Source organism: Lissotriton vulgaris, chromosome 5, assembly GCF_964263255.1.
Source record: "Lissotriton vulgaris chromosome 5, aLisVul1.2, whole genome shotgun sequence".
In the NCBI taxonomy this organism is placed as follows: Eukaryota; Metazoa; Chordata; class Amphibia; order Caudata; family Salamandridae; genus Lissotriton; species Lissotriton vulgaris.
Window position 1 is genome coordinate 1,634,049,795 of NC_141693.1, and position 26,961 is coordinate 1,634,076,755.

Sequence of the window (26,961 nt, forward strand, 5' to 3'; positions counted from 1 at the left end):
AAAAAAAATTATGAAAAGTATATGTTTAGATAATGGGAGGCACATAAACCAAGGTAAGAAACTTCACTCTGGAAGCAAATTGATAAATAAGGACAACACGAAATGAATGACAACCTACTAATGATATGTTTAAATAATTGCAAGTATTGAGATGGTTTTAGGCTAATAGTGATAATGTATTCAGCAGAAAGAACAAGATAAATGTTTAGAAGACATTTATTTTTATTTTTATTTTTCAAACACATTTTATTAGTTTTTTTTCTTTTCCTCTGCAATCACAATCCATTACCAAGTAAACAAGTATATTAGGTACATAAAGATACACAGTACAGTCTTGATTAGAGATTATGCTAAGGTTACAGTGGTAGCAACAAGTCTACACAGCTGCATTACATTTCTTGTTACGTCCGTGCTTGATATACTGTGGTGTTTGGATGGAGCTTTAAGTCGCCCATTACTTTCTGTTCTGCAGAGCTATTGCCGTATGGTAAGAAGATTCATGTAATGAGTTAAGAAGTTTTAGAAGACATTAGTAAATATATAGAGGACTTATGTGACCTTGAATCTGTAATTACATTTTATTTCTCACTGCTGTTTAATCCAATAGGAGACATTCTATGATTCAGAATTCAATGGTCTAAATTGGATTCTTAGGTGCTTGTTCTGTTGGTAGAGTGGTTGGGCAAAAGACAATATGTTTCATATTTTATGTATCTGACTGGTTTCGACCTGATTAGGAAAGAAGCGCCTTATATCATTGTTTCTCCCCTTAGGGTTAGGAACACTGTGTAGAGCGGGAATATCGACGGGAAAATATCGAGTTACTTTAATATCGCCACATAAATATCTACAAGAAGAAATATCGATGTCAAAAATATAGTTTGACAAGAATATCGACAGACAGGTAAGTAATATCGATAACAATAATATAGTTGTAATAAATATCGTTTACAAAAACATAGTTTACAAAAATATTGTTTTTTAAATAATTATAAGTAATTTAGTGTTTTTAAGGAGTATTTTTTGTCAAAATAGGATATTTCTTAGCATTTTAATAGTTAATAATGTATTTTATGTAGAATTTAGTGTTAAAAGTTCCGTAGCGGGTTGTGGGTTTATAGGGGAATAGGGTGGGAAGTAATTTAAATATAATAAAATAATTGATTAATTAATGCGTTAATTTAATATAAATAGTTAAATAATTTTTAGTTAATTAATTTCAATTAGTTAATTGATAATTAATTATGGTAATTAATTATGTTAATTGTTTAATTAATTTTAGGTGTGTGTACTGGAATTTTAAATTGAAAATGTAGTGAAGTAATTACATGTTAATTGAATAATTAATTAATTCATGATTAATTAATTATAATTAAAGAATTTTTTTTTAAACGAGTAAATACATTTTAGTTTATGTTGTGGTGTTTATAAGTGTATATGGTGTGAAAGCTGTCAAATAATTAATTATGTAAATATTTTGAAAATACAATACTAATCAATAATTAATTAGTAAATATTAAATGTAATTGAGTAATTAATTATAGGTGTGTAGGTAATATATTTATTGTATATATTAAATAAGTTTATAATCTACATTAAATTTAATACTAAATTTGACAGATGGTTTATTATTGTTTTTGAGTTCCTGCACTTTCCCTCCTGTTGTACTCATTGGAGTGGGAATAGTAATTTTTACCACTACTCTATCCAACGTTTTCCCCACTGTTGCACCCGCTGGAGTGGGAATAGTAATTTTTACCCCTACGCTATCCAACGCTTTCCCTACTGTTGCACCCTTTGGAGTGGGAATAGTAATTTTTACCCCTACGCTATCCAACGCTTTCCCTACTGTTGCACCCTCTGGAGTGGGAATAGTAATTTTACCCCTACTCTATCCAGCGCTTTCCCTACTGTTGCACCCTTTGGAGTGGGAATAGTAATTTTTACCCCTACGCTATCCAACGCTTTCCCTACTGTTGCACCATCTGGAGTGGGAATAGTAATTTTTACCCCTACGCTATCCAGCGCTTTCCCTACTGTTGCACCCTTTGGAGTGATAATAGTAATTTTTACCACTACGCTATCCAACGCTTTCCCTACTGTTGCACCCTCTGGAGTGGGAATAGTAATTTTTACCCCTACGCTGTCCAAAGTTTTCCCCAGTGTTGCACCCGCTGGAGTGGGAATAGTAATTTTTACCCCTACGCTATCCAACGCTTTCCCTACTGTGGCACCCTTTGGAGTGGGAATAGTAATTTTTACCCCTACGCTATCCAACGCTTTCCCTACTGTTGCACCCTCTGGAGTGGGAATAGTAATTGTTACCCCTACGCTATCCAACGCTTTCCCTACTGTTGCACCCTCTAGAGTGGGAATAGTAATTTTTACCCCTACGCTATCCAGCGCTTTCCCTACTGTTGCACCCTTTGGAGTGGGAATAGTAATTTTGACCCCTACCCTATCCAACGCTTTCCCTACTGTTGCATCCTCTGGAGTGGGAATAGTAATTTTTACCCCTACGCTATCCAACGCTTTCCCTACTGTTGCACCCTCTAGAGTGGGAATAGTAATTTTTACCCCTACGCTATCCAGCGCTTTCCCTACTGTTGCACCCTTTGGAGTGGGAATAGTAATTTTTACCCCTACCCTATCCAGCGCTTTCCCTACTGTTGCACCCTTTGGAGTGGGAATAGTAATTTTTACCCCTACGCTATCCAACGCTTTCCCTACTGTTGCACCCTTTGGAGTGGGAATAGTAATTTTGACCCCTACGCTATCCAGCGCTTTCCCTACTGTTGCACCCTTTGGAGTGGGAATAGTAATTTTTACCCCTACGCTATCCAATGCTTTCCCTACTGTTGCACTCTCTGGAGTGGGAATAGTAATTTTTACCCCTACGCTATCCAGCGCTTTCCCTACTGTTGCACCGTTTGGAGTGGGAATAGTCATTTTTACCCCTACGCTATCCAACGCTTTCCCTACTGTTGCACCCTTTGGAGTGGGAATAGTAATTTTTACCCCTACGCTATCCAACGCTTTCCCTACTGTTGCACCCTCTGGAGTGGGAATAGTAATTTTTACCCCTTCGCTATCAAATGTTTTAACTAATAATATTTTTTATATTTTAATTAAATGTATGTATTATTGTTGTTATATAATTGTATGTGTTAAATATATGTATATGTATACAATTATTAAGTTTATAATGAAAAAGTGTAGTTAATTTCTTATAAATAGTTAAAATATAAAAGTAATGTAATGTATTTTGTTAATAGTACTTATATTTTTCAATTATTTAATGTAATTTTAATTAATTTAAAAAGTCGATATTTTTAACATCTATATTTATGACATCGATATTTTTGACTAGATATTTATGTACTTACCTGTTTAGGTATAGGGTGTCGATATTTTTGTAAACGATATTTATGCAACTATATTTTTGTCAACTATATTTTTGTAATCGATATTTAAACACCCTACCTAGGAACACCTAAAACGTGCTTGGAGTGGTGTCTTAAGTGCAAGAATATGCAGCTATGTTGTAAACTGGCAAACGTTTGGAAATGTTTGACAGATTTTATTGGCAATATATGTCCCCGAATATGAATTCTGTGTTATTTAGAAGGTGTGGGGCCACATGTAAAGTTTGGAGGACATGATATTCCACCACAAACACAGAGGATGCCCTTTCTGGTGTACTATAAGCAGATTATAGTCTATGACACTTTAAGTAAGGTGTAAGGGGTATCCTTCATTTTCTGACAGAGTATCCCATCAGCCAAACTATGACTAAAGTCCTTAGAGAGCGCAAGCGAAAAATTATAGATAGGGTTTCCAGTATTCTGTTAAAATTGATTTTACCTGATTTAACATCACTGAAGGGACTATAGGTTTTTCATTAGAAGCCGAAAAACACCATGGGCCATATGTAGGTAAATACTATTTACTGATTCTAAAATACAGAATATTACCGATTCGGTATTTCAGAATCGGTAAATGGTATGTAGGTATTGATTCGGTAAATTTTACTGAATCGGTAAAATTCGGTAATTACATATTCGGCATTTACCGAATCAGTAGTTCACATTCATTTCTATGGGCCTCCAGGCCCATAGCAATGAATGGGAATTACCGATTCTGTAAATGCTGAATCAGTAATAGGGGGAAGACTTACAAGTGTGGCAGGGTGTCACATTGACACCCTGTTGCCCCCCTGAATATTGCATGGGTGCACATGTGGCACACACACATGCCCTAAGGGCATGTATGTCTGCTACATGGCACTTTTGGATAAGTACAAATTTGCTTTTTTAAAGGTTTTCGATATTTACCACCAACTTTATTTCCTGGTAAATACCGAATCCTTAACTCAGAAATGCACTCACTTGAGTGCTCCCTACATTGAGGATTCGGAAATTTACCGAATCGGTATTTTAAGGAATCAGTAATTTACTGATTCCTTAAATTACCGATTCGGTAAATTACCAAATCCTTAAATTTAGCCCCTACATCTCAAATGCCCAATACCGGTCGGTAACGGACGAAATTCGGTACTTTCGGCCGTTACCAACTGGTATTGGGCTACCTACATCTGGCCCCAGATGTTACTACTTTGGTGCATTTTGGTATAATCTAGTAATCTCTATAAAAACTTTTCTGTAATAGATGCTCCCACTGTTATCCTTTTTAGCAATGGTAAGACAATCAATATGCCTTTTTACAATCCTCAGGCTCCCAGGACTTTCTGCACTTATTTCCACTAGCAATTTGGGAGTATGGCTCACTTCATGTGGATTCAGTTCACTGTTCACTACTCACTGAAGTGTGGTGGCCAGAAGACAAGCAACTGAACTATAAGCAGAGCCTCCAAGAGAAGAGGAACCACCATGTAATCCTCCTTCACTGAGAGTGGAATGATTTTTTGCATTCTGAAAGCTACGATTCAAGATTGTGGCAACAAAGGTCACTGTGCAAACAATGGCTCTAGAGAGAATGACCTCGGATAAGGTGTTGTACCTGACACTCCTGTTCTAAGATGTACATGGCAATGGCCTGAAAAACCTTTTTATAGCAGTTACCTCGCCCAATTACAGAAGGACAAGGACCATTTCATGACCATTTTCAACACCAATGAACAGGTTCAGAAGAGGTGCATGAGCCGGTTTTACAGAAACTGATCTGCCTACAATACATACATTACCTCAGAAAATCTATGAGTTAGTGTATAAATTGCAAACAATGCAGCTTAGAAACATGAAGAGACAGTCACTGCCTGTGCTTCCAAGTATTGGAACATGAATACTGAATTAGAACAAGATCATCAAGTTCAGTTTTCATTCTAAATAGCACCTTGTCAAAATGTAGCCTGGATTCTATGGTGCTGAAATAAGACCTAGTCTATGGCACAGTAGCACAAATTAAAGTGATGTATTTAATTGAATCATATTGAGTTCTCTCCGTTCTTTTTCTAATTGCAGTAGAGTGATAATTGTTGCACAGAACACGAAAGTAAAGTGTCTTGAGCAACCCTCGCACATGCCTGAAAGGAGCACAGTCCCCAAACTGCTTTCAAATAAACAAATGCCCACATGCTCAGCAAAAATCAATTATTTAGCAGTCTTCGAGCTGACTTACAAATAAACACAAAATCCCATAGGCATAACCTAACAATGTAAAGTAAATGTCATTCATGATGTGAACAGTGCAGGCAAATAAACAATGCGTCCTGCTCAGCCTGCATATTAATTCCTTTAGAGACATCCCCTTATGACCACATAGAGCAGAAATATCCCTGGATCTTAGGGGGCTACAACAGTTATTAACCAATTTATTTGTATATTGAGACATATGTGCCCCAAGTAGACAATCTTTTTTCTGTCATTCATTGTTTGGACAATAGCGCAGCAGCAACGTGTCTTAAATGTTCACCATTACACTTTTATCTACTAGAATGGAATCCTAATGGATGGAAATATATTCCCATTGGTGTGCATTCTGGACGAAGTGTAGGACTGGACTGCTGGAAAGAGGAGTGAGAGTGCTGGGAAATGAGACAGGCAGGAAGGTGGGGGAAATAATGAAAGGTAGCATGGGAGAGCAAATATAAGTAAAAGCACAGAGAATAGAAGTAGGTGCAGGAAAGAGAATTAATAGGAATAAACGAGGGAAGGAAGGGGAAAAAACGAATTCATTATAAGTACCAAAAAATCCCCATCCCCATGTTTTTTTTACAGAGAAAAAAAGAGTAAACACTTATAACCACAGATTTTTACGTCGACGTTTGAAATCACGGAAAAAACATAACGATGATTCACAACGAATACAAACTGAAGACAGGAAAGCCTAATCATAGATTATAGAGTATTAAAATGTAAAAGAGGTCACCGTCATAATGTTTGCAGGGATTACTATGAGGCCATGGCAATTTATGTAAACATTGCAATATATTTATCTGGAGTGTGATTCATAGTTTATTTATTCTTTTGTAAATAAATGTCTGGGCAAGGTATGATTTTGTTTTTAAATCTACAATAAAGGTTTCTTAACCAACTTTATTTTATGCTTTCTGCTATGACTTCAGTCACTGCTCACATCTAAATGGTGAACTCCCTCCCCTAGTTCTTTAGCTTGGTTACCAACAATAATAACTACATATTTTAATGCAACAAAGTGACTACTTACCTGCCGCCACCGCCGAGAGTCATATCCTGGGATCTGTCAGTCAGCCGCCACCGCCGAGAGTCATTCCAGGCTAAAACAACTCGCCAGAGCTGACGCCCAAGCCGCCACCGCCGAGAGTCATACCTGGGCTTAGAAAACCGCGGAAGTGATGCAAAACGCGCCAGCAGAGCGCGCTGAGGTGAATAAAGGGAGAAAGAGACCCGCGTCGCGGGATGCCCGGGCCGTCTGAGGCCGTCCGAGGTCGGCCAAGGTTGGGTTGGGCCGGGGACTCTGCCCAACTGTCTACAGGCCTACAGACGATCGCTGTGTTCCTGATCTTTCGATCTTCAGGTAAAACAATTACCCCTCTATTACTTCTGAGCCTCGATTTTGCGCCAAGCTCTTAATCCATCTGCATACATGCCTGGTAGAAGGTTAACCCCAGTCACAAACACTATGGAGAACTACCTTGTCCAAGTAGTGGCGAAAATAAATAGCGATAGAAGGTCTTCTTTGGGCTTAGATTCATCTACACAATCTCCATTAGCAGACAAAGAGGCAGAGGATTCCTTTGATCTGCTAAACAGTAGCCTCTCTGGTGTGGCACATGCTTCTGCTCAGGACACTGTTACCATCCATCCCAGTGGTATAGTAGCTAGTACTGAAGACAACAGTGATAATGAAGTAGTGACTGTGACCCCTATGAACAGTGAGTCCATCATCCCTACTACTGTCCCCATTCCGGCACCGAGGGTTACAGGGGGCAAAAGAAAAGCTATACAAAAACGGGTGGGACTAAGGTCAGCTAAAAATAAAATTGCAATGCCACCAAGGAAAACTCTTGACGAGGAGGAGGACGATTTGTCAGGGGAAACTTACGTGACCTTCTCTAATGTTCAATTTCAGAAATTTTGCAATTTGATGGACACAAAAATCAAAGGGATAGTTAAACCTTTGATAAGTAAAATTGACAAATTATCCGCTGAGGTAACCAAACTGGAAGGTTTACTTGGAAAAACTTTGGGAGAAGTGGGAAAACTCCCAGAAGTTATCACGTCCAGTGTTCAACCTTTGGTGAGTGAAATTCAATTGATTAAACCCAACGGACCGATTCCTACTGTTGTCCCAAATCTCCCAATGGCTCCACTGATAAATCCACCGGATAATACCTTTGGTGCTGTACCCTCTGCCCTTTTTAATGGTGAACCTAATACCTCGAAAGGGTCATTTGAGCTTGTGGTGGAAGCTTCGCCACTAGTTCTTGTACTAGCAAATGTGCCCCCTCTAGCTCCCGGTGAAGTTGAATCAACATCATCACTTCTAAATAAATCCTTATCTTGGCTAACTAATAACATGGCCATATCTCCGTGGGGCAAACAGCAACTAGCTGAAGAATTGGTAAACGCAAGAAGAGTAGAGTGGATTGGGAACAAGGAAAAAAAGTTCAAGGGAGATTGCGTTGTGCTCAATCTTTCTGACCCTGAGGTCCTACCAAACATCTTACCTCATATCTTTCCTCCACAGAGACGATCTACTTCCATTGTTCCATTGACTCTAGACTTCTTCTATCCCCGGAAAGGCAGAGGCCCCAATCCAAGCACCTTAAGAACAAAATGGAACGTTGTAACCAAAAGGGGCAGTAAGAATTTTGGCTCCGTTGAGTGGGGACTAGGTCTGGAAAACAGATTTTCTGCCCTTTCCAATCTAGATGCTTGACAAACAATTAATTGTATGCCTCTGCTGCAAATTCCTTCAGTTGCTTGTATAATAGGGGGGCATAGTCGAGTTACAGGCGTACCAATTGAGTTATGTAATCCTGATATTGTAGTAGGTCTACTTTCTGCAAACATAAATGACAATGCTAATGTTGACGCAAAGTTGAATGGGTCTGATCACAGTTCTGAAATTAGTGCGGTATATGCCTCCTGGAACTTATTATCTTGGAATGTAGCTGGGCTCAGTTCCAAAATGGACTGTGGAGAATGGTTTGGGTTTGTCAGCAAGTATGATGTTTGCATTTTTCAAGAAACATGGGCCTGTGATCCTGTTTTTGCTTTGGGGTATTTGAATTTCTATGTACCGGCCACTAAGGACCCCAAAGGGAGACCGATGGGGGGACTCTCTATATGGGTCCGCCAGTCCCTGAAGGTCGTAGTCAAAAATCTGGAGCTTAATCTTAAAGATATTCAGCTCATTAGACTTACGAGGGACTCATCCACCTCCATTGACATTTACAATATATATGCTAGAGGAGGAAGTGGAGGTAAATCAGTGGTCCTATCGTCTCTGTATAATCTCCTAGACACTCACTCCTCTGGGAATAACATTATATTGGCAGGAGACCTAAACCGTACTTTTGAACCCCTCGACACTGGTGAGGCTTTTTTAGGTGCGGAGGAAGATAAGATCTGGGACATCCCTGCACTTGATTTAACCCCAATAACTCGCTGGACCGAGGATATTCTAGGTTTGAATGCTATGTGCCTTGAACATGGGTTAAGGGCTTTGAATGGTCGTACTAAGTCAGACAGAGTACCAGCCATGACTTTTAATAATGGGAGATCCGAGAGCCGCATTGACTACGTTATATGCAGTATGTCCCTATGGTCATCTATTACTGATATGGAGGTCAAGGAAAGGCCCGAGAGTGACCATAACCCCCTATGTGTTCTCCATAAATTATGGCTGTCTGATGCTATTGCTCCTAGTACTTCTGTTGATTCCCTACCCCCGCTGATTGTGCCAACTAATGACTTACGCAGGCTGAGGTGGACTAGTGTTAAAACAGATCAGCTGGTTCTAGAAAAAATAAGTATGGCAACTGATAAGGCTATCATGGCCCTTGAGGGTGAGGCTGGGCTCCCTCCTAGCAAAAACACTGTCACCAAGGTCCATGAAGTTCTTTTTAATGAAATCAGATGCCACTTTCTGAAACCGGTAAATAAAAAGAGGATCTGCGCCTATAGAGCCGCAAGATGGTACAATCACGAATGTAGGGTGGCAAGAACCTCCTTGGGTGATGCAATCAAAAAAAAAAATCTAGAGGCTATTAGATTAGCCAGGAAGCAATATAAACAGTGCATAGCAAAAGCGAAAAAAGATTGGGATGAGGCACACTGGAACAACTTAAAAAGTGCAAGTGATCGAAAGGATTCTAGGTTATTTTGGCATATAGTCAAATGGGGACATGACAGGTTAGAAGAGGCTAGTACTAATAATGTCCCCCAGGATGCTTGGGTTAAGTTCTTTAGTGAACAGTATGCCTCCAGAGATCAGGCAGTAGATAAAAGATGCATGCCTTTTTTACCAGCAGAGGATGATATCTTCACGCAGAACGAAATAGTCACTGCCCTTAATACTGTTCGAAGCGGGCGGGCCCCTGGTATTGACGGGGTTCCGGCAGATGTTTTTTTGAATAATACTAAAAGATGGTGCAAATACATTCATCTGTTAATAAATTATATTACCAGAGGTGCAGATATCCCAGTAACCTGGCGGGGTGCTGTAATCATCCCTGTATACAAGAAAGGAGATCGAGCTCAGCCCGGTAATTATCGCCCCATTAGTTTAATAGATACTATTCAGAAAATAGTGGGGCGAGTAATTGTTAATAGGTTGCTCGATTGGGCTGATGATAACAACATCCTATCCCCCTACCAGGCTGGATTCCGCAGGGCAACCAGTACTGTGGATCAAGTCTTCCATTTCCAACTGATACAGTGGAAGACCGTGGTGCTAGGAGGAGGCAGCCTGTACGCAGCATTTGTTGATTTGCGGGCTGCCTTCGACCTGGTACCTAGGGCTAAACTGTGGGAAGTGCTAGAGACACTAGGGGTCCCTGGGGACTTGTTGATTTTAATTATGCGACTGCATGAGGGCAACTATGCCAAAATACGTTGGGGAGGGTATGGGAATGACACTGCCGAATTTCCCGTTGAGCGCGGGGTTCGGCAGGGTTGTTCAATGGCCCCTACTTTGTTCACCCTTTTTATTAATGGTATTGTTTCCCGCATGCAAACTCGGGCTGTGGATGCCCCTTCTCTTGCAGGTGAGAAAGTCCCTATTTTAATGTTCTCCGATGATACCTTAATTTTATCAAAAACCCCAAGTGGTTTGCAAAAAGCATTGGCAATATTTGATGAGTTCTGCGTTGATCATGGACTGGAGGTGAATGCGTCCAAGACAAAACTCATGGCTTTTAACCCACATAGAAATTTTAAATCAAAAATTTCCATGAGTGGTCGCATCCTGGAAGTTGTAAAATCCTTTACTTATTTGGGGATCCTCATCTCCAATGACAATAAGTGGCAGCAACATCTTAATATTGCTATACTAAGGCACAAGCAGCCAGCTGGCACTATTATCAAGGAACATAGGAAATCACTGACAAAACCACCCTTGATAATATATGAGGCAAAAGCAATTGGGTCTGCTTTGTATGGTGCTGAGCTATGGGGGCATGAAAATCTCCAAGAACTCCAAATATCAGAAAATAAATTTCTTAGGTCATTGAAAGGTACCCCACAGAGCAGTCCGCTATTGCCCTTGCGTTATGAGTTAGGTAGGAGAGAAATTTCGGAAAAGGCTAAATTACGACCGATTCTATTCTGGCGTAGACTCTGGACTACGCCAGAGCTCTCCCACTACGCGGACGGGTTCATTGATGTTATTAAAGCTGATCACTATAATAAAATTAGATGGTTTAAAACTTTAAAAATTGCACTGTTTAATTTAGGACTAAATGCTTTATGGACCGATCCTGCTGGGGCTTTATTTCCCACTAAGTCTGCTTTAAAAAACATTTTTTGGGAAAATGTTGTCAATAGGAGTATGCTCAGTACTAATAGTGGGACCATGACCACCAGTTTTCTAGAAGTCAAGATGTACCCCATTTATGAAAAGTATTGGGATTACATAACGAACCCAATGGACAGAAAACTGCTATTCCAACTGAGGGCAGGCTCGCACCCCCTTCGTAATTTAACATCTAAATGGAAATCTGGGGGTGTAGCAATTTTTCCAGCCTGTGGGGTAGGAAATGAAACTCTGGTCACTTTTTGTTTTGTTGCCCAGTATATTCCGCCCCAAGGCGAGCCTGGTTGGCTCCTATGTGCAGGAATTTAGGCACAAAAAGTAGCATGGTGGCGCTGCGTATTGTAAAATCCACTACTGAAGATTGGATTAATATTGCCATTGCAAAGTACTTGGGGGTGGGCATGGGTCTTAAGGCAGAGACTGTTGGTAAGTTAATTACCCACTACCAAGTGATCAGAGACTGCTAGACAATTGTCTATTCTCTGTAACTGCTTATTAATAGCCCAGAGACTGCTAAACTAATGTTTATTCTCTGTAAATCTTCTAGCTGATCAGAGACTGCTAGACTTTTGTCTATTCTCTGTTAATGCTTATTTAACGTATCATCGGTTTGAACTTTTAATGTTATGGATTTTTGAGGATTCTTATATTGTCATTGTGATTATCAGCCCTCTGGTATTTTTAATAGTAATGATCTTTGCACCTGTATATATGATGTGTCATAGTTTTTTAAATTGTCTAAATAGTGTAACGTGTCATAGTTTTTTTAATTGTCTAAATTGTGTAATGTGCTTCGTCTAATTGACTCTGTAAATTTAATCGCTTTTTATTATATGTTTGTTTGTCTTGCTTTTATGAGTAATACTCGAATAAAGCACTTTGAAATTGAATTGCAACAAAGTGTAACCAGAAATACAGACCTAGACTGATGCATCCGTGGATCCCCAGGACTAATCCGCTGGCGTGATAGAGCGGCAACGCGGTGTACACAACGTCTTCAGAGGTGACTCTGCTGATCTCGAGCAGAGCTGCCACCAGGCAGAGATTCTTATGTTTAACAATTGCAGCCTTCGGTAGACCTGCGGAAATATGAAAGACAAGTGCAAAATAAGTCCAACGTGAGATAGGAAGCCCTATCACAAACCGCAAAGTAAAGAGCATGCTAGTGGGGGTGGGTGGGGGTGTGGAGGTCACTTCAAGTGTCCAGAGCAGGAGTGATAGGTAGATTGCTGAAGAAGCAGACAATAAGCACAATATTTCAGAATCATACTTGAATGAACCTTTTAAAATACTGTTTTAAAGAATTCCTATAACCAAAAGCTTTATGTATACTACATGTATAGCGCCAACCTTGCTTGGAAGCAATGCGGTGGTTAAAGGGGAAAGTCTATTGTACTCCACAAATGCCTTTCCTAAAGAGATCTAAAGCAACACATAATTCAGGGGCATATTATCAAGCCTGGGCAATAAAATTATTGCTGCTTTATTGGCAGAAAATTCCAATCGAAGCCCATGTTAGATGTCTTCGCATCTAACATGGCCTTCGATTGGAATTCCATAGAGCATAGAGCGTAAAGCGGCGATAATTTTATCGCCCAGGCTTGATAATATGCCCCTGAATTCACATCTGTCTAGTGTAGAAGTGTGGCTCAATGATTAGAGCGGCAGACCCTGATTCAGAGGTCTAGCCCGGGACCAGGGTTCAATTCCCTGCCTCGGCGGGTCTTGGGCTCAAAAATTCCACGGACCTGATAATTCTCACCTAGGTGGCTCTTCCAATCATGGAGTCTCACTCTGCAACTCTGGGCAATAGCTTGCTTAATCTCCACAACTGCCCCCACAACGCTAAGGATGCCTGGCCTCCACCTTGGGGGTGCCCAGGAGTGGATGTCTCACAGGAAAAGCCAGGATGGGTTCCACAGCAGTATTCGTACAAGCGCCTTGAGACCCTTGCGGGTGAGTAGTGCGCTATACAAGTATCAATTTACAATTTTCATTTACAATTTACATCTAACATGGGCTTCGATTGGAATTCCATAGAGCATATTATCAAGACCATTATCGCCGCTTTATCAGCAGTTTTCTGCCGATAAAGCGGCGATAATTTTATCGCCCAGGCTTGATAATATGCCCCTCAGTTATTTGCACAAAGACCTTCCTTGTCAGTAATCGAATATAGTTCAACAGTCCTCATGCTTAAAAGGTGCTCCGCCTAATTGTTGCAGCTGCAGAAATATGTGTACAGTGTGTCGACTGAACTGCTATTGGGCAAAATCAAATTTACTTGCTACAAATGAGTTATACTTAGCACAGACACAGGCTGAAACGTTTTGAAGTTTGAAAATGTAATGATCTACTCTGGATTGGAAAAACTAATGTTAATCCTGGCAGCTTCGTGGATTTTGTTATTTTGCGTCAAACTGTGTCGAAATGCATTTTTATTTAACAAATAGAAAATCATACATATTTTTTCGCTGAGTGTTTATAGACCTATGTTAAAAAACTATTAGGCAACTGTATTTAGAGGGAAACATTTTTAAAGGGTGCACTGGAGTTTTACGCTGTAATATTATCTTCTACACATTTATATTTACTACTTTTCGCTCTGTTGTATGCTGTTGTTTTTCACTTTGTCTAGTGAAGCTCTGTGGCGCCCCCTGGACTTTTTACATGCTTCACAAAAATCAATAAATAAATGGATAAATATTTTTAAGTAGACAACAGCATCTAGGAATTTTCTTTTTGTTTCAAATCTGTTTATTGAATATATAACAGACAACGAAAATCAAGCAAATTGAAGATATATATCCCTGTTAAAAAAACAACTTCAGATTAAGACCACGCTCCGTTTTAAACAGCACAGTGTTTCTGAAAAACATATTAAGCAGAGTCAATCCCATTCAACATACCCCCAGAACATCTTCTTAAAAAACAAACTGAAATGTGAGGGGGAGTAATGCGTTACCATCTTTTCACAGTCTATCTTAATAGACTTCTCTTCTCAGGAAAAGCCCAAGTGAAACACTCAATAATCCAAGAATTGTATGGGGCTCTGTTGCTGTCAAAACACTTGAGTGGATAATATCCGGCTACTTATGGTGCCCCGATGTGTGCGCTCTTTACTAGTTGTCTAGTAGCTCCTTGGGTGTAAACCTGGGAGATTAGCCAGTGGCGTATCTGGTAATATTGCACCCAAGCCCCTTCCTTGAGGTGGAAAGCTTGCTTACATTGCTCAAAGGTAAACAATTTTTCTCCCTGGAATAGATCCTGAATGACCCGACATTCAACGCCACCCCCGCTTCAAATGCCGGGGGTTGCATCGCAGGGGAACATGTGATTGCGGACAATAGGCATTTAAGGGGAGGGAAATGTAGTCAGCGCCAGTTAATCCCAAATCTCCACGTCTGTTTTTGTGGGGGTGGCTATGTACATACTACAGGGGTGGGCCCCACGTGAGAGAGAGGCCAGGTCCCACAACGGTCTACAGGACACCACACGGTCCAGATGGAACCAATGTTTTTCGCTCTCAAGAACCAACCACTCCGATATGTACTGGAGATTGGAAACATCCTAAACAACGAAGTTCAAACAACGACTTACCTGAACAGCGAAGTCAGAACAATGAATAATCACATACCACGAAGTCCTGAACCAAGACTTTTCGGAACAACGAAGCCCTTAACAACGAAGAATGTGTGGCACGTCACTTATCTTAATTTATGTTGTTAAAAAAGGTTCAGAATGTATTTACCTTTTTATGTCAGTAGGTGGCACTGTTGGTTTGTATTTTACTGTAGTGTAGACTTTCTCTTCTCGACCCGAGTGAAGCTCTCTGGCTGTTGCAGTTGAAATGCCATAACAAGCATTTGCAATGCAATAGGTCTCGCATTAGGAAAGTTTGAGCTATTGATCTTGTAAATGACACATTTTTTATTTATGTGTTGGTTTTGAAAATAGCGAAATTGATAGCTTTGTCATTTATAATGCCAATACTTTTATCTTTTGCAAACGTGACACCTATAGCATTTGTAATGCAACATGTTTTGTATTTACATGACTTAGATGTATTGATATTACAAATAACAATGGATTTTAATTTTTTAAAATAATTAATACTTAAATAAAAGTTATTGTAATTTATAATGGCAATAGCTTAAACGTTTGCAAAAACCTTTTGTTAAGTTTATGTTCAGTGTATTTTATTGTGACGAAAATCCAAGAACAGAAGTGAAATATTAACATCTTTTTGTGACATTTGTAATAAAGCTTGAAACATTGAGAGAACATATTTGAACCAGTTGTTGTTGAATGGTGCTCAGATTGATGCTGGGGTGGCGCTGAGTGATGTTGTGGTGGCGACAAGTGATGCTGTGGCGTTCAGTGATGCTGTGGTAGCGCATAGTGATGTTGTGGTACCCCTGAGTGATGCTGTGGTACTCCTGAGTGGTGCTGTGGTGGTGCGATAGATAGATAGAGCAAGGGCGATAGATAGCTAGAGGGGGGCGAAAGATAGCTAGAGGGAGGGCGAAAGATAGATAGAGTGAGGGCTGTGGTAGCGCATAGTGATGTTGTGGTGCCCCTGAGTGATGCTGTGGTACCCCTGAGTGATGCTGTGGTGGTGCGATAGATAGATAGAGCGAGAGCAATAGATAGCTAGAGGGGGGCGAAAGATAGCTAGAGGGAGGGCGAAAGATAGATACAGTGAGGGCGATAGATAGAGTGAGGGCAATAGATAGCTAGAGGGAGGGCAAAAGATAGATAGAGTGAGGGCGAAAGATAGATAGATAGATAGAGTGAGGATGAAAGATAGATAGAGTGAGGGCGATAGATAGAAAGAGTGAGGGCGATAGATAGCGTGAGGGCGATAGATAGATAGAGTGAGGGTGACAGATATATAGACTGAGGGCGATAGATAGAGTGAGGGTGATAGATAGAGTGAGGGCGATAGATAGATAGAGTGAGGGCGATAGATAGAGTGAGGGTGACAGATAGATAGAGTGAGGGCGATAGATAGATAGTGTGAGGGCGATAGATGTGTGTGGTTGTGTGTGTGTGTGGTTGTGTGTGTGGTTGGGTGTGGTTGTGTCTGTCGTTGTGTGTGTGGTTGTGTGTGTGTATGGTTGTGTGTGTGGTTGTATGTGTGGCTGCGTGTGTGGTTAGGTGTGGTTGTGTGTGTGTGTGGTTGTGGTTGTGTGCGTGGTTGTGTGTGTGGTTGTGTGTGTAGTTTAGTGTATGGTTGAGCGTGTGGTTGAGCATGTGGTTGTGCATGTGGTTGTGGGTTTGGTTGTGCGTGTGGTTGTGCGTGGGGTGATATGTGTTTGTGTGTGGGGTTGTGTGTGTGGTTGTGTGTGTGTGGTTGTGTGTGTGTGTGGGTTTGTGTTACTATCCTTGTGGGGACTTGGGTGTGATAACACACTCACGCTGTGGGGACTTGATTGCACTGTGGGGACCTGAACCCAGGTCCCCACAAGGCAATGCCCTTTAAATAACAAAAAATGACTTCAGGAACATCTGTGTAAATTTTTACAACTTTAAAAAAAATTGCCTTGTGGGGACCTGTGTTTCATGAAGTGTGTTTATATTTTTGCTCGCTCTGCCCCTGTAGAAGGGAGACGGTACTGCAGCCTTAAACACACTTTGCATTTAAACACACTTTCTTCACCAGGAACACATGCTAGCAGCAGAAAGCACAGACATTTGAAAGGAAAAGCTGCATAACCCAGTGTTAAAAATATTTTTCATGCAAAGTAACCTTTTCCCTCTTTATTAAAGTAAACCTTTATTCACATGAAGCTTTTGCATTCAGACCATTTGTGTCAGTTTCGAGTTAAGAACCTTTGAAAGTGCCTTGATACCGTTACAGGATAGTCAGTGCTATATAGATCGACTTACAATATAATACGATCAACACAGAGCTGAAAATGACAAATTACGCAGTTGTATTTAATCTTGTTAAATAGATAAATACGTTATGAATTCAGGGTAGCACATGAATGTAATAATTTGGACAGCTGATGGTGCAGAATAACTACTTTTATCCTGTCTGAACTTTCTTTGATTGTACACAACCAAAATAAATAATACAAACCACTTATGTTACCTATTTTGGTGAAAAGCCCTTTTACAACAGTAAGTGATTAATAAATATGAAACGTAGACTTCACAAATACTTAATTTGATAATAACTACATCCTGTTTAAACTATCTTGTACACACTTGAGTAACTGCTGATGTCGAGAAAAACGGCATACAATGGGCCATTGTTCAGTTTAAACACAATTTATTATAGCAGAGTAATACAGCACATTTTGTAAGTATTTTTGTTGAGTGGTCACGTTCGTTATTAATATATATAGTGTAAATAAACATAAACATGTTGCCATTCTTAAGTGACTTTTGAGTGTGTAGATGCGAGAATTGTCAACTTGATTGGTTTACTGCAAAAAGGTCAAACTTTGCGCAGTGTGAGCGCACACAGTGCTCTCTTTGGAATCCTCTGCTCTGTGTCTCTTTACATTACAGAGTTTGAGAGCAGGCAGCTGAGGTGTGGCTGTGGCAGGAGGAAGCGCTGATCCATAAAAGCGGCCGCTTTGGAGTGCCTTTCGCCTACACACACCTCGGGATAAAGGATTGCATTAGCATATCTATAGCAGGTGGGCAGACGTCCCATCCCCCAGAGCAGCCCGTGTGCTTTCAGCATTCTCCCCAGAAAAGCTTTAGGAAGCAGTTTTCAGCCTCAGAGTACCCAGTCCTGGGAAGTAAACGGTGGTAACACAGAGAGGCCTCACAGGTGCGCAGTCACCAAGAAGCCTTTACACTGTTTAGAAATTAAAATATATTTATAAATGAACTGAAAAGTTAAGTTAAATTGCTCCTTTATTATTCTCTGCATGAAAAGGTGCTTTTCGTCCTTAGGTTTCCTACTTCGTATTTTTTTTAAATGGACAAATATTACGATGAAAATTATGACTTTTATTTGTTAAGATAGTTTACCCACTGCATGTTAGGTAAATCAATTGTGCATTTAGCAATTCAAAAAGGGCACTGAAGGTTGTTAGTAACCCCAGCAGTAGGCAACAGTCTGACATTTGAGCACATTTTTGTGATCATACACAGGCTCTTTGCATCACATCACATTACCATCAGCCTTGAGTTGAAACAGAATAATGGTACACAATTTAAGAAAATAGCTCTTAAGTGACCATCGTTCAATAGGTCTACCCAGGATTTCACACAAATGCCCTCATTAACGACTTATTTTATAATCCTCCATAATATAAATGTACAGCAATACCGTCTCTGTGTAAACTCTATTTTTATGTATTTTACTTCTCAGAATGATCAACAGACGCAATCCAGCTGCTTGAGGTGTTTATATACTCTATAATCGCACCATCTGACACAGTAGTGTAACCTGAAAGATAGCTCCACTGTCTGTCTATATGCCTAGGGCCTCATTTATGAAGGCATTGCGCCTCCGGGGCGTCACTTTTTCCCATTTTAAAAGTGACTCACCGGCGGCGCAAGACCTTCATAAATAAGGCCCCTAGTATTTTACAGTTTATCTGAGCTCTGCAGTCGTAAGCCGAGGCAGTGTGATGTACTTTATCGAAGAGGAAAGTTTTGCAAGTGCAGAGTGTAAGAACTGTATTTGAAGGGATAGCTCTGCAGTATTTTATCTGGATTTTGCACCTTTAGGATCCTTCATGTGTCACTGATTATTGTAATCAGTACACTAGGCTTAGACCATGGGTACTCACAAACATTTTCCCAGGGTCTGCAAAGTTTGGTCGTTTGTGTGACGAGGGCCGCAATGATGCCAGCAGGGGGCGGAAAGTCAGTGTAGGGGAAGCAAAGCATGTATATTTAGTGGCTAAACAAAACTGCTCAATGTGAAACCCGAATACCTAAGATGAATCCTGACTTCTCCACTTCACCAAATTGTGTGACCCTGGGCAATTGTTTTTTTTTATTTCCCTCCGATTTCTTTATTATCATATAAGAGGAACTTGAAATACATGACCTAAGGATGCATGCTATTCAAAACCATCTCCTGTGCTTGGATGTAGTCACTAATAGCAATGAAATAATTCTGAATGCACTGCTATACTTTGATTTACTAAGGTGAAATAGTTCTACAGGTCAATTAAATACACTTTTAGAATTTTGAAAAGACTATCGTATTTTTACACATTTGCTGTCTTTAAAAATGAAGGTGTTCCTAAAGTTAAGGGCCTTGTTACTGCCTTTCCCTAACTGCAATTAACCTTTAAATGCGTTCTTGCTATATATTTAACATTTTTCTTCATGTTAGTGCTGAGTCGAGTAAACAGCAGCCCAGTGCTGCTGCCCAGGGGCTGCATGCAAAGGTCAGGAGGGCCGTCATTGCACACCAGACACCAGCACTTTCCAGGGCACTACATCCCCCAACAGGCCCAGCGTCAGGCACCGCCAACGCACACTAGCAGTGCCAGGAGGCACATAAATGCCACTCGGGGCACCTGCGGCATGGGAGCCCGTCACTGCACACCAGGCACTAGCAGTTTCCAGGGGACCACATCCCCCAACAGGCCCAGCGGCAGGCACCGCCAACGTTTCCCCACAGCACCAGGAGGCAGATAAAGGCAGCTCTGGGGTCCTGTGGCGCAGGAGCCCGTCATTGCACACCAGGCACCGGCACTTTCCAGGAGACTACATCTCCCAAACGGCCCATCGGCTGGCACCGCCAACGTGTACCAGCAGCACCAGGAGGCACATAAAGGCAGCTCGGGCTCCTGTGACTCCCGCAGAACGAGATGCGCGCTGGCCATGGGCGGGCCCATCTATGCTTGTCAAAGCCCGGAGGAGGCTGGGCTGGTACACCCCTCTAACCCCAGTATTTCAGGTTGTCTGGAGCCTGCATCAAGCTGGGTAAGAAAGACCCAACCCTGAATTCTTGTCTAACTATCTCTAATATTGACTCATTTTTATCCAAAGCTACTAATGCCATATCTAAAGAGATAGCCCTTACGGAGCGCAGACTCCCTCTGGGGGACAGTGCCCACGGTGCCAATGATGGGCTTACAGTACTCTCTACCAGTACACCTGCTTCCTCAGAACTCAGTATCGAGCCCAAGTCACGGCTTAACATTCAGGGGCCTCCGAACTTTGTGACCTCCCATCAAATATCACTGCACCTGTTATTGACATCCCTCCCTCCCACACCCCTAACCTCACTGTCCCCAAGCCCCCTCCCTTTCTGACTACGAACGGTAAGAGGAAGAAAGGTCCCACTAAAGAATCTCCCTCAACCCAAGCAAAGAAACTCAGGAAATAATCTCCTCAACAACCAAGATCTAAGACCGGTTCTGATGTTTATGAACTCCTACGGTCTCTGGTCCCATTGGAAGACTCTCTATTAATTAGCCTGATATTATCACAATTGGACAATATTGAACAAAAAATTGAGGAGTTACTAGGCCCCAGTAAAGTTCCAACACAGCCACCCCCTACACACTAACCAACTATTACATCCTATGCACACCACAAATATTCCTGTTTGTACCCCTTGTTCTCAGTCAGGATGATCATTAGTCATGGTCAATCAAGGGTGTGTCCCGCAAGTAGAGACACTACAAAGAGGGGGCATTCAGTTATTGTCAAGTGAACCCATCAACACTCCCTACCCACTATCTGTAACGCCCACCTCTCAGAAACCTGTGATCAGATTGGTTAAACCTAACCCTCCTGAGGGCTCTAGAAAAACCATTCAAAGATATGCCAAGTAGCCATCATTTGATCTCACGCAGAGATATTCTAAACATCAATACCTTGATCTCCCACCCACAACTCGCCCATATGTATTAGTTTTATTGAATGTTCCTGCTCTTAATTCCTCACAAAGTGAATCTATTACCTAGCTCATGGTCGAAGCACGGCACTGGTTAAACATTCACATGAGGCCAGGAACTCTGATACGGAACCATCTCTTAATGGCGCGAAGAACCTCTTGGGTGGGCACTTCTCCAAAATCTTATGAGGGAGATTGTGTTGTTTTAAACTTTGACAGCCCCCATTTGGTAAGAGATTTACTCACAACCCATAGCTGATCCAAACCTATTTACTATGATCGTCTCCTCACCTCTGGATTTCTTTTATAAACTACAAACCCTGCATCTGGGAGGGGTCCAGCATACAGTTTCAGATCGCCATCCACATGTGAACAGGATTCCTATGATTAATCCTGTACATTATTCCACCTCCAATAGATTTTCCCCTTTATCAGGTCTAGATTCTTCTCATTGACATACGGGTGATAACCAGTTGTCTAACTGAATACAGCTTGAAGGGGTGAAGCAAATGGACGTTTGCCAGCTCTTACCAGAGGGAAAGGAACTTCAGAGTTGTGCTGTCTCACACATCAGCTCCCGACCAATGCACTAATTTATCTCTTATTAGGGACACACAGACCTAACATACTCTTTTGCATCCTGGAACATAGCTGGATACAGCAGCAGGCGTAACAATGAGGAATGGCTTTCTGTTCTGTCTAATTACCAGATTATCCTTATCCAATAAACCTGGGAGACGGACCCAATATACATCGATGGATATAGGTCTTTTCAAACTTTGGTCTTACCATCTACAGGGGGTAGGCCCAGGGGTGGCTTATTAACACTGATTTCCAACGTGGTGGCACTTAAAGTCCGGACTTATATTAATAATTTTCAAAATTTTCATTTTCTGGTTATTAAAGGACTGACACCTGGGATCTATTATTGGTAAACTGTTATAATAACAACTTTTTGGACCCAGTGATAGTACCCCAATCACTGGATAATTTGTTAGAGGATTTAGTGGAGTCTCATCTCAAACCCCTATATGTAATTTGGGTGAGAGATTTTAATTTGAAACCTTGCTCTCGAAATTCTGCAGAACTATGCGGAATTTTGGATCACAAAAATGTCTGTATCCCCCATTTTCATCACGACACTCAGGGGAACGTCCTCAATACCATACTAGTGAAATTGTAACTTTTGATCCATAACGCTATAGATACACACACGGGGACTTTCTTTCCAACTTTTGATAAAGGTGAATATCTATCTACTCTAGATTATATCATCTAATCTGAGATCATAAGTTCAAGGCTTTCAAAACCAAAAACTAACTTCACTGAATTTAGTTATCATGCCACACTGTCCAGTGGTCTGTTATGGCTGGTGCCTTAGTCCCAAAATGGCCCCAAATTTCCTAAACCAATTATTAGTAGATCCAATGGCATCACTTTGAAATGGGAGATGGTCGATGTGGTCACTCTTTTCATGACTTTTGTTTTGGCTAGCCCGGAGGGCATAAAAACCTGTCAGGATCCATCACTAGACCAGATCTGTATAGCTGAGGCGTTTAAAAAGTTACTTATGTATCTAAAATCATAATTGATACGCCCGCCCTCTACTAGAGATTCCATATCTATCTTTGTTAAGAATTGCACGATTGCTTCCTCAAATCTGCGCTAGGCACTCAAGTCATCACCTAAGAATGCAGATCAGATCCACGTGCTGAGGAAAACCTATAAGCTAGCCAGGACAAACAGGCTGAGTCAGCTGAAACTAGAGCCATGGGACAATCTAAAGAAATCTTCTTCCCTTCGAGTTAGCACGGCCTTCCGATAATTTATCAATACTCCCTTCCTGAATGACAAGAATAGTCCATCCTTAGGTATCAATATTGAAGAAGATTCTTGGGCAAAGCGCTTTCAGGGTATTGTTCATGAGATAGAGGAATCTACCGGCGCAAATGTTAGCCTTACTATTGATTTCCCTATGCGCCTCTTATTTGACTTTGATGAAATCAAACTTGCCCTGACCCAATCTCCTTCTGGCAAAGCACAGGGGCCCGGTGGGGTACCTATGCATGTTTTTCTAGCCAATATCCCTTTTTGGTCTCCTCTAACTGTGGCTTTTAACGCCATAGCTGAGACTGGTCCTCCCCCCTCCTGGGAAAAAATCAGTAATCATCCCGATACACAAAAATGGTGATGATTCGGTCACTGCCAATTATCGTCACATTTCTTTGCTCGAAAGCTCAGCCAAACGAACGGGTCGGTTTTTATTAAATAAACTAGAAATATGGGCAGAGGAAAGGGTCATCCTCACAAAAGTTCAGTATGGGTTTAGGCAGGATAGGGGAACACTGGACCAATTTCTCAACTTGACTCATAATTGGTAAATACACGAGAGTAAAAAATGCCCACATTTATCTGGCATTCATGGATTTATGTAAGGCCTTCGACTGTGTGGTTCACAGCAAGCTATGGGAAATGTTAAAGGAGATGGGAGTGGAGGAAGCTAATATTAACTTTACTATGGGGCTATAGCTGGTTGCTACCGCTGTGGTACGATACAGGAAAAATGGTGAACGCACCAAACCATTTAAAATTGAAAGGGGTGTCGGGTAAGGCTGTATCCTGGCCCCCTTTCTGTTCGCTCTCTATAAAAATAAACGAAATGACGTCCTGATCAAGAGTGCGAAAGATACCCCGCTAGTTTAATCTTCTGCTCTTCCTATCCTCCTCTACGCAGACGATGCTGTCCTGCTGGCAAGGACACCCATGCCATTACAAAATCTAATCACTCACTAAACAGATTTTATGCATAACCTGGATCTGCACGTTAATAAAGCTAAATCCTACGTCATGGCAATAGGCAGTGACAAAAAGAAGAAAATTAGATAGAAATTAGATGGGGAAATAATAAAGCAGGTGCATTGTTTTCATTATTTAGGGGTTGTTTTTGATAACAAAAAATATTTGGAAGGAGATGATGCAAAATCGAGTTAATTTAATGATTCAAAGTATCACAGCCTTATTTGATTTTCCAAAAAGCTAGGCCATAAGCCGATACTTGAAATGTCTACTATCTATATGGCAAAAACACTCCCAATGGCCACCTTCGGAGCAGCAATATGGGGTATCACTGATGTAATACCACTCCAAGTACAAGAAGATAAATTCATAAAAAGACTGTTGTCAATTTCACAATCAAGCAATAATGTTATAACCCATAAAGAAGCTGGTATGCCTTTTATTACAGATGCCATAATATTAGCACCACTTTCTCTCTGGCTATCAGTTTGGAAAAGGGAAACTGTGGGTTTTAACCAAAAATTCTCCAAAGATGTCCTGAATTTGGACAATGCCCACAGAATCCCCTGGATATCATATGTCAGAAAAACCCTTATTTCTTTGGGTCTTGGGTTTTTGTATGATACCCCACATCTTTGCAAACATTTCCCCAAATCAAGACTAAAGGTAATCTTTCTAAATCAAGTCACACAGGATAGGTGGAATACCCACAAAGGGAAACACACCGTAAAGTTGTATGCATCTATACCGCAGATATTAAATCATTCGCACTCATATCTACGGATAGTTCAGAATAACTAGCATCGATTCAGACTGAACCTTATTCCATTAATGCTTGGTTATCCAAATAATCAATTTGTTCTTAAGTACTTACTGCCTTGTCCTTGTGACAAAAAGACAGCCCAATCGACTTTACACCTCCTCCTTTTCTGCCCATTATATCTAAAAGAGAGGAAGGTTTTTATTGTCCCGCTTTTAAGAAAACTATCAACGCGAACTGTAGCCTCAGCTCTCTTTTCATTTTTCTCATTAGATACCCCATTGGTCTGTTTTGCACTAGCCTCCTTTTTACTGGCTGCTTTAAGAACTCGCGAGGCCTTTAGCACTACTCTTATAGCACCATAAGCAAATTCTCTTACCATCATATTCGGCCTTTTTATATCTTCTGAATGTACTTTTAGATCTAACCTATTTTATGTGAAGGATATTATTGTGGGCTCAGTATTGTTTTTAAATTTAGAATTCATTGCATATCTAATTTTAATGTATTCTATGATGTCTTTTTATAGGAGAACTTTCATGCATTTTAATGAAGTGCGAAATAAAGTTGAATGGTGAGGAGTATCACTGGCTTAGACTATAGAAACATTACTCAAAGAGCACTGTTAGTGAACTCTTCTACGGCAACAGATGTTTGAATGTTTTTCATTAAGATTTTAATACATTAACAACTTAAACAACCAGGCAGCACTAAGTACTCTCAATCATGAATTATTTGTGAAAGATGCAATATTAAAATAATATAAAAAATAATCAGATCTAAGGACTACTGGGTTGGGGGACCCAAGACAAAATGATGGCAAGTAAGAGTTTACACAGACATTGCATCATCAGGGTGGCTCCACCATCGGCCCCACGTTTCTGTGCTGCGCTTTGGGGTTTGTAAACCAGTTCCTCTGATTTTGCACAAAAATCCATGTCTCTGGTCCATTTACACAGTTCAGAGGCCTCTACACATCATCAGTGATGGGCCACATCTCTCTTGGTGACCTGCAGGTCAATTGCAACAAAGGCATGGATATGGTAAGGACTGCCACCTGGGCCCAGATTTGCTAACATTTGATGCAATGCAATGCAGAAAGACAACTTGCTGTGCTGCGTCAAAGGGAGAGAGCAGGAATGCACCATATTTACAAAGACATGGCTCTTTCCTGCTCTCTTTCTGCGCTTGCGCACTGAGTGCTGCCTTGCTCCAACTCAGGCACTCTTGTGCCATGTTGCAAGGGTGCCTGCATTGTAGGCAACATTGTTTTTGTGCAAGAAGTGACATCTTCCTGCAAAAAAAAAAAATCCTCAGAGGCATTTTCTTCTTTCTATGTGTGCTGCAAAATAAAGCATACATAAAAAAAGAAATAACGAGGATAAATAAACATATTTCTCCTTGTTACATCTCTGTTCAGATGACAGCATTTTGACGCATTGCCAGGTTTACTACCCTTAGTAAATCTGGGAATACACTAAAATCCATGGGTGGATGCTTGGGAACGCCCACACTCCACCCATTGAATGCCTTACCAACACAGCGTAATGAAGGAGACGATTTGTGCTGCCTTGAGTTACTCTGCATTTACTAAGCCACGCAAGATGGTTTTGAGTGGCTTAGTAAATATCACTTCAACCCTTGCGTTGCTTGGCATCACCTTGTGTGATACAATGGCAATGCAAGGGCTTAGTAAATTTGAAACCAGGTGTCTATCGGCCCCAATAGGATCATTTTTGGGCGAGTTATATTTCTCGCCCAATGGTGGACACAAAGATAAAGCATACAGTGTTCCAGTATTGGACCTCAAAAGGGCTCAACCAAAACATATGAAGCCAGCCCCTGCTTGGTAATATCTGATTTCCCCATGTGTCACAGTCTAGCAGGTGTGTAATAAAAACAATGGAGATATTTGAACTGGATTAAGTGCAGGCACGAGGATAGGGCAGTCTGGGAAGTCATCCATCTCACCCAGGTCGGCTTCCCATATCCTCCTTAGTGTCATCAATGGGTCTAGGACATTATTCACTAACACTCTATGCTGATTAGAATTAGCTTTCTGCTCTAGTACACCTTAGGTCACTTTAGCCTTGATGAG

At 40.9% G+C, this 26,961-nt stretch overlaps 1 protein-coding gene across 1 annotated transcript in view; it reads right to left on the reverse strand.

Annotated features, from left to right (window-relative positions):
• LOC147716878 (long-chain fatty acid transport protein 2-like) overlaps window positions 1-26,961 on the reverse strand; it is a 378,574-nt gene that overhangs the window by 251,487 nt on the left and 100,126 nt on the right. The window contains exon 3 of the mRNA XM_086923779.1: window positions 12,399-12,557. Coding sequence (XP_086779905.1) covers window positions 12,399-12,557 — 159 coding nt within the window. The remainder of the gene's footprint in view (window positions 1-12,398; window positions 12,558-26,961) is intronic.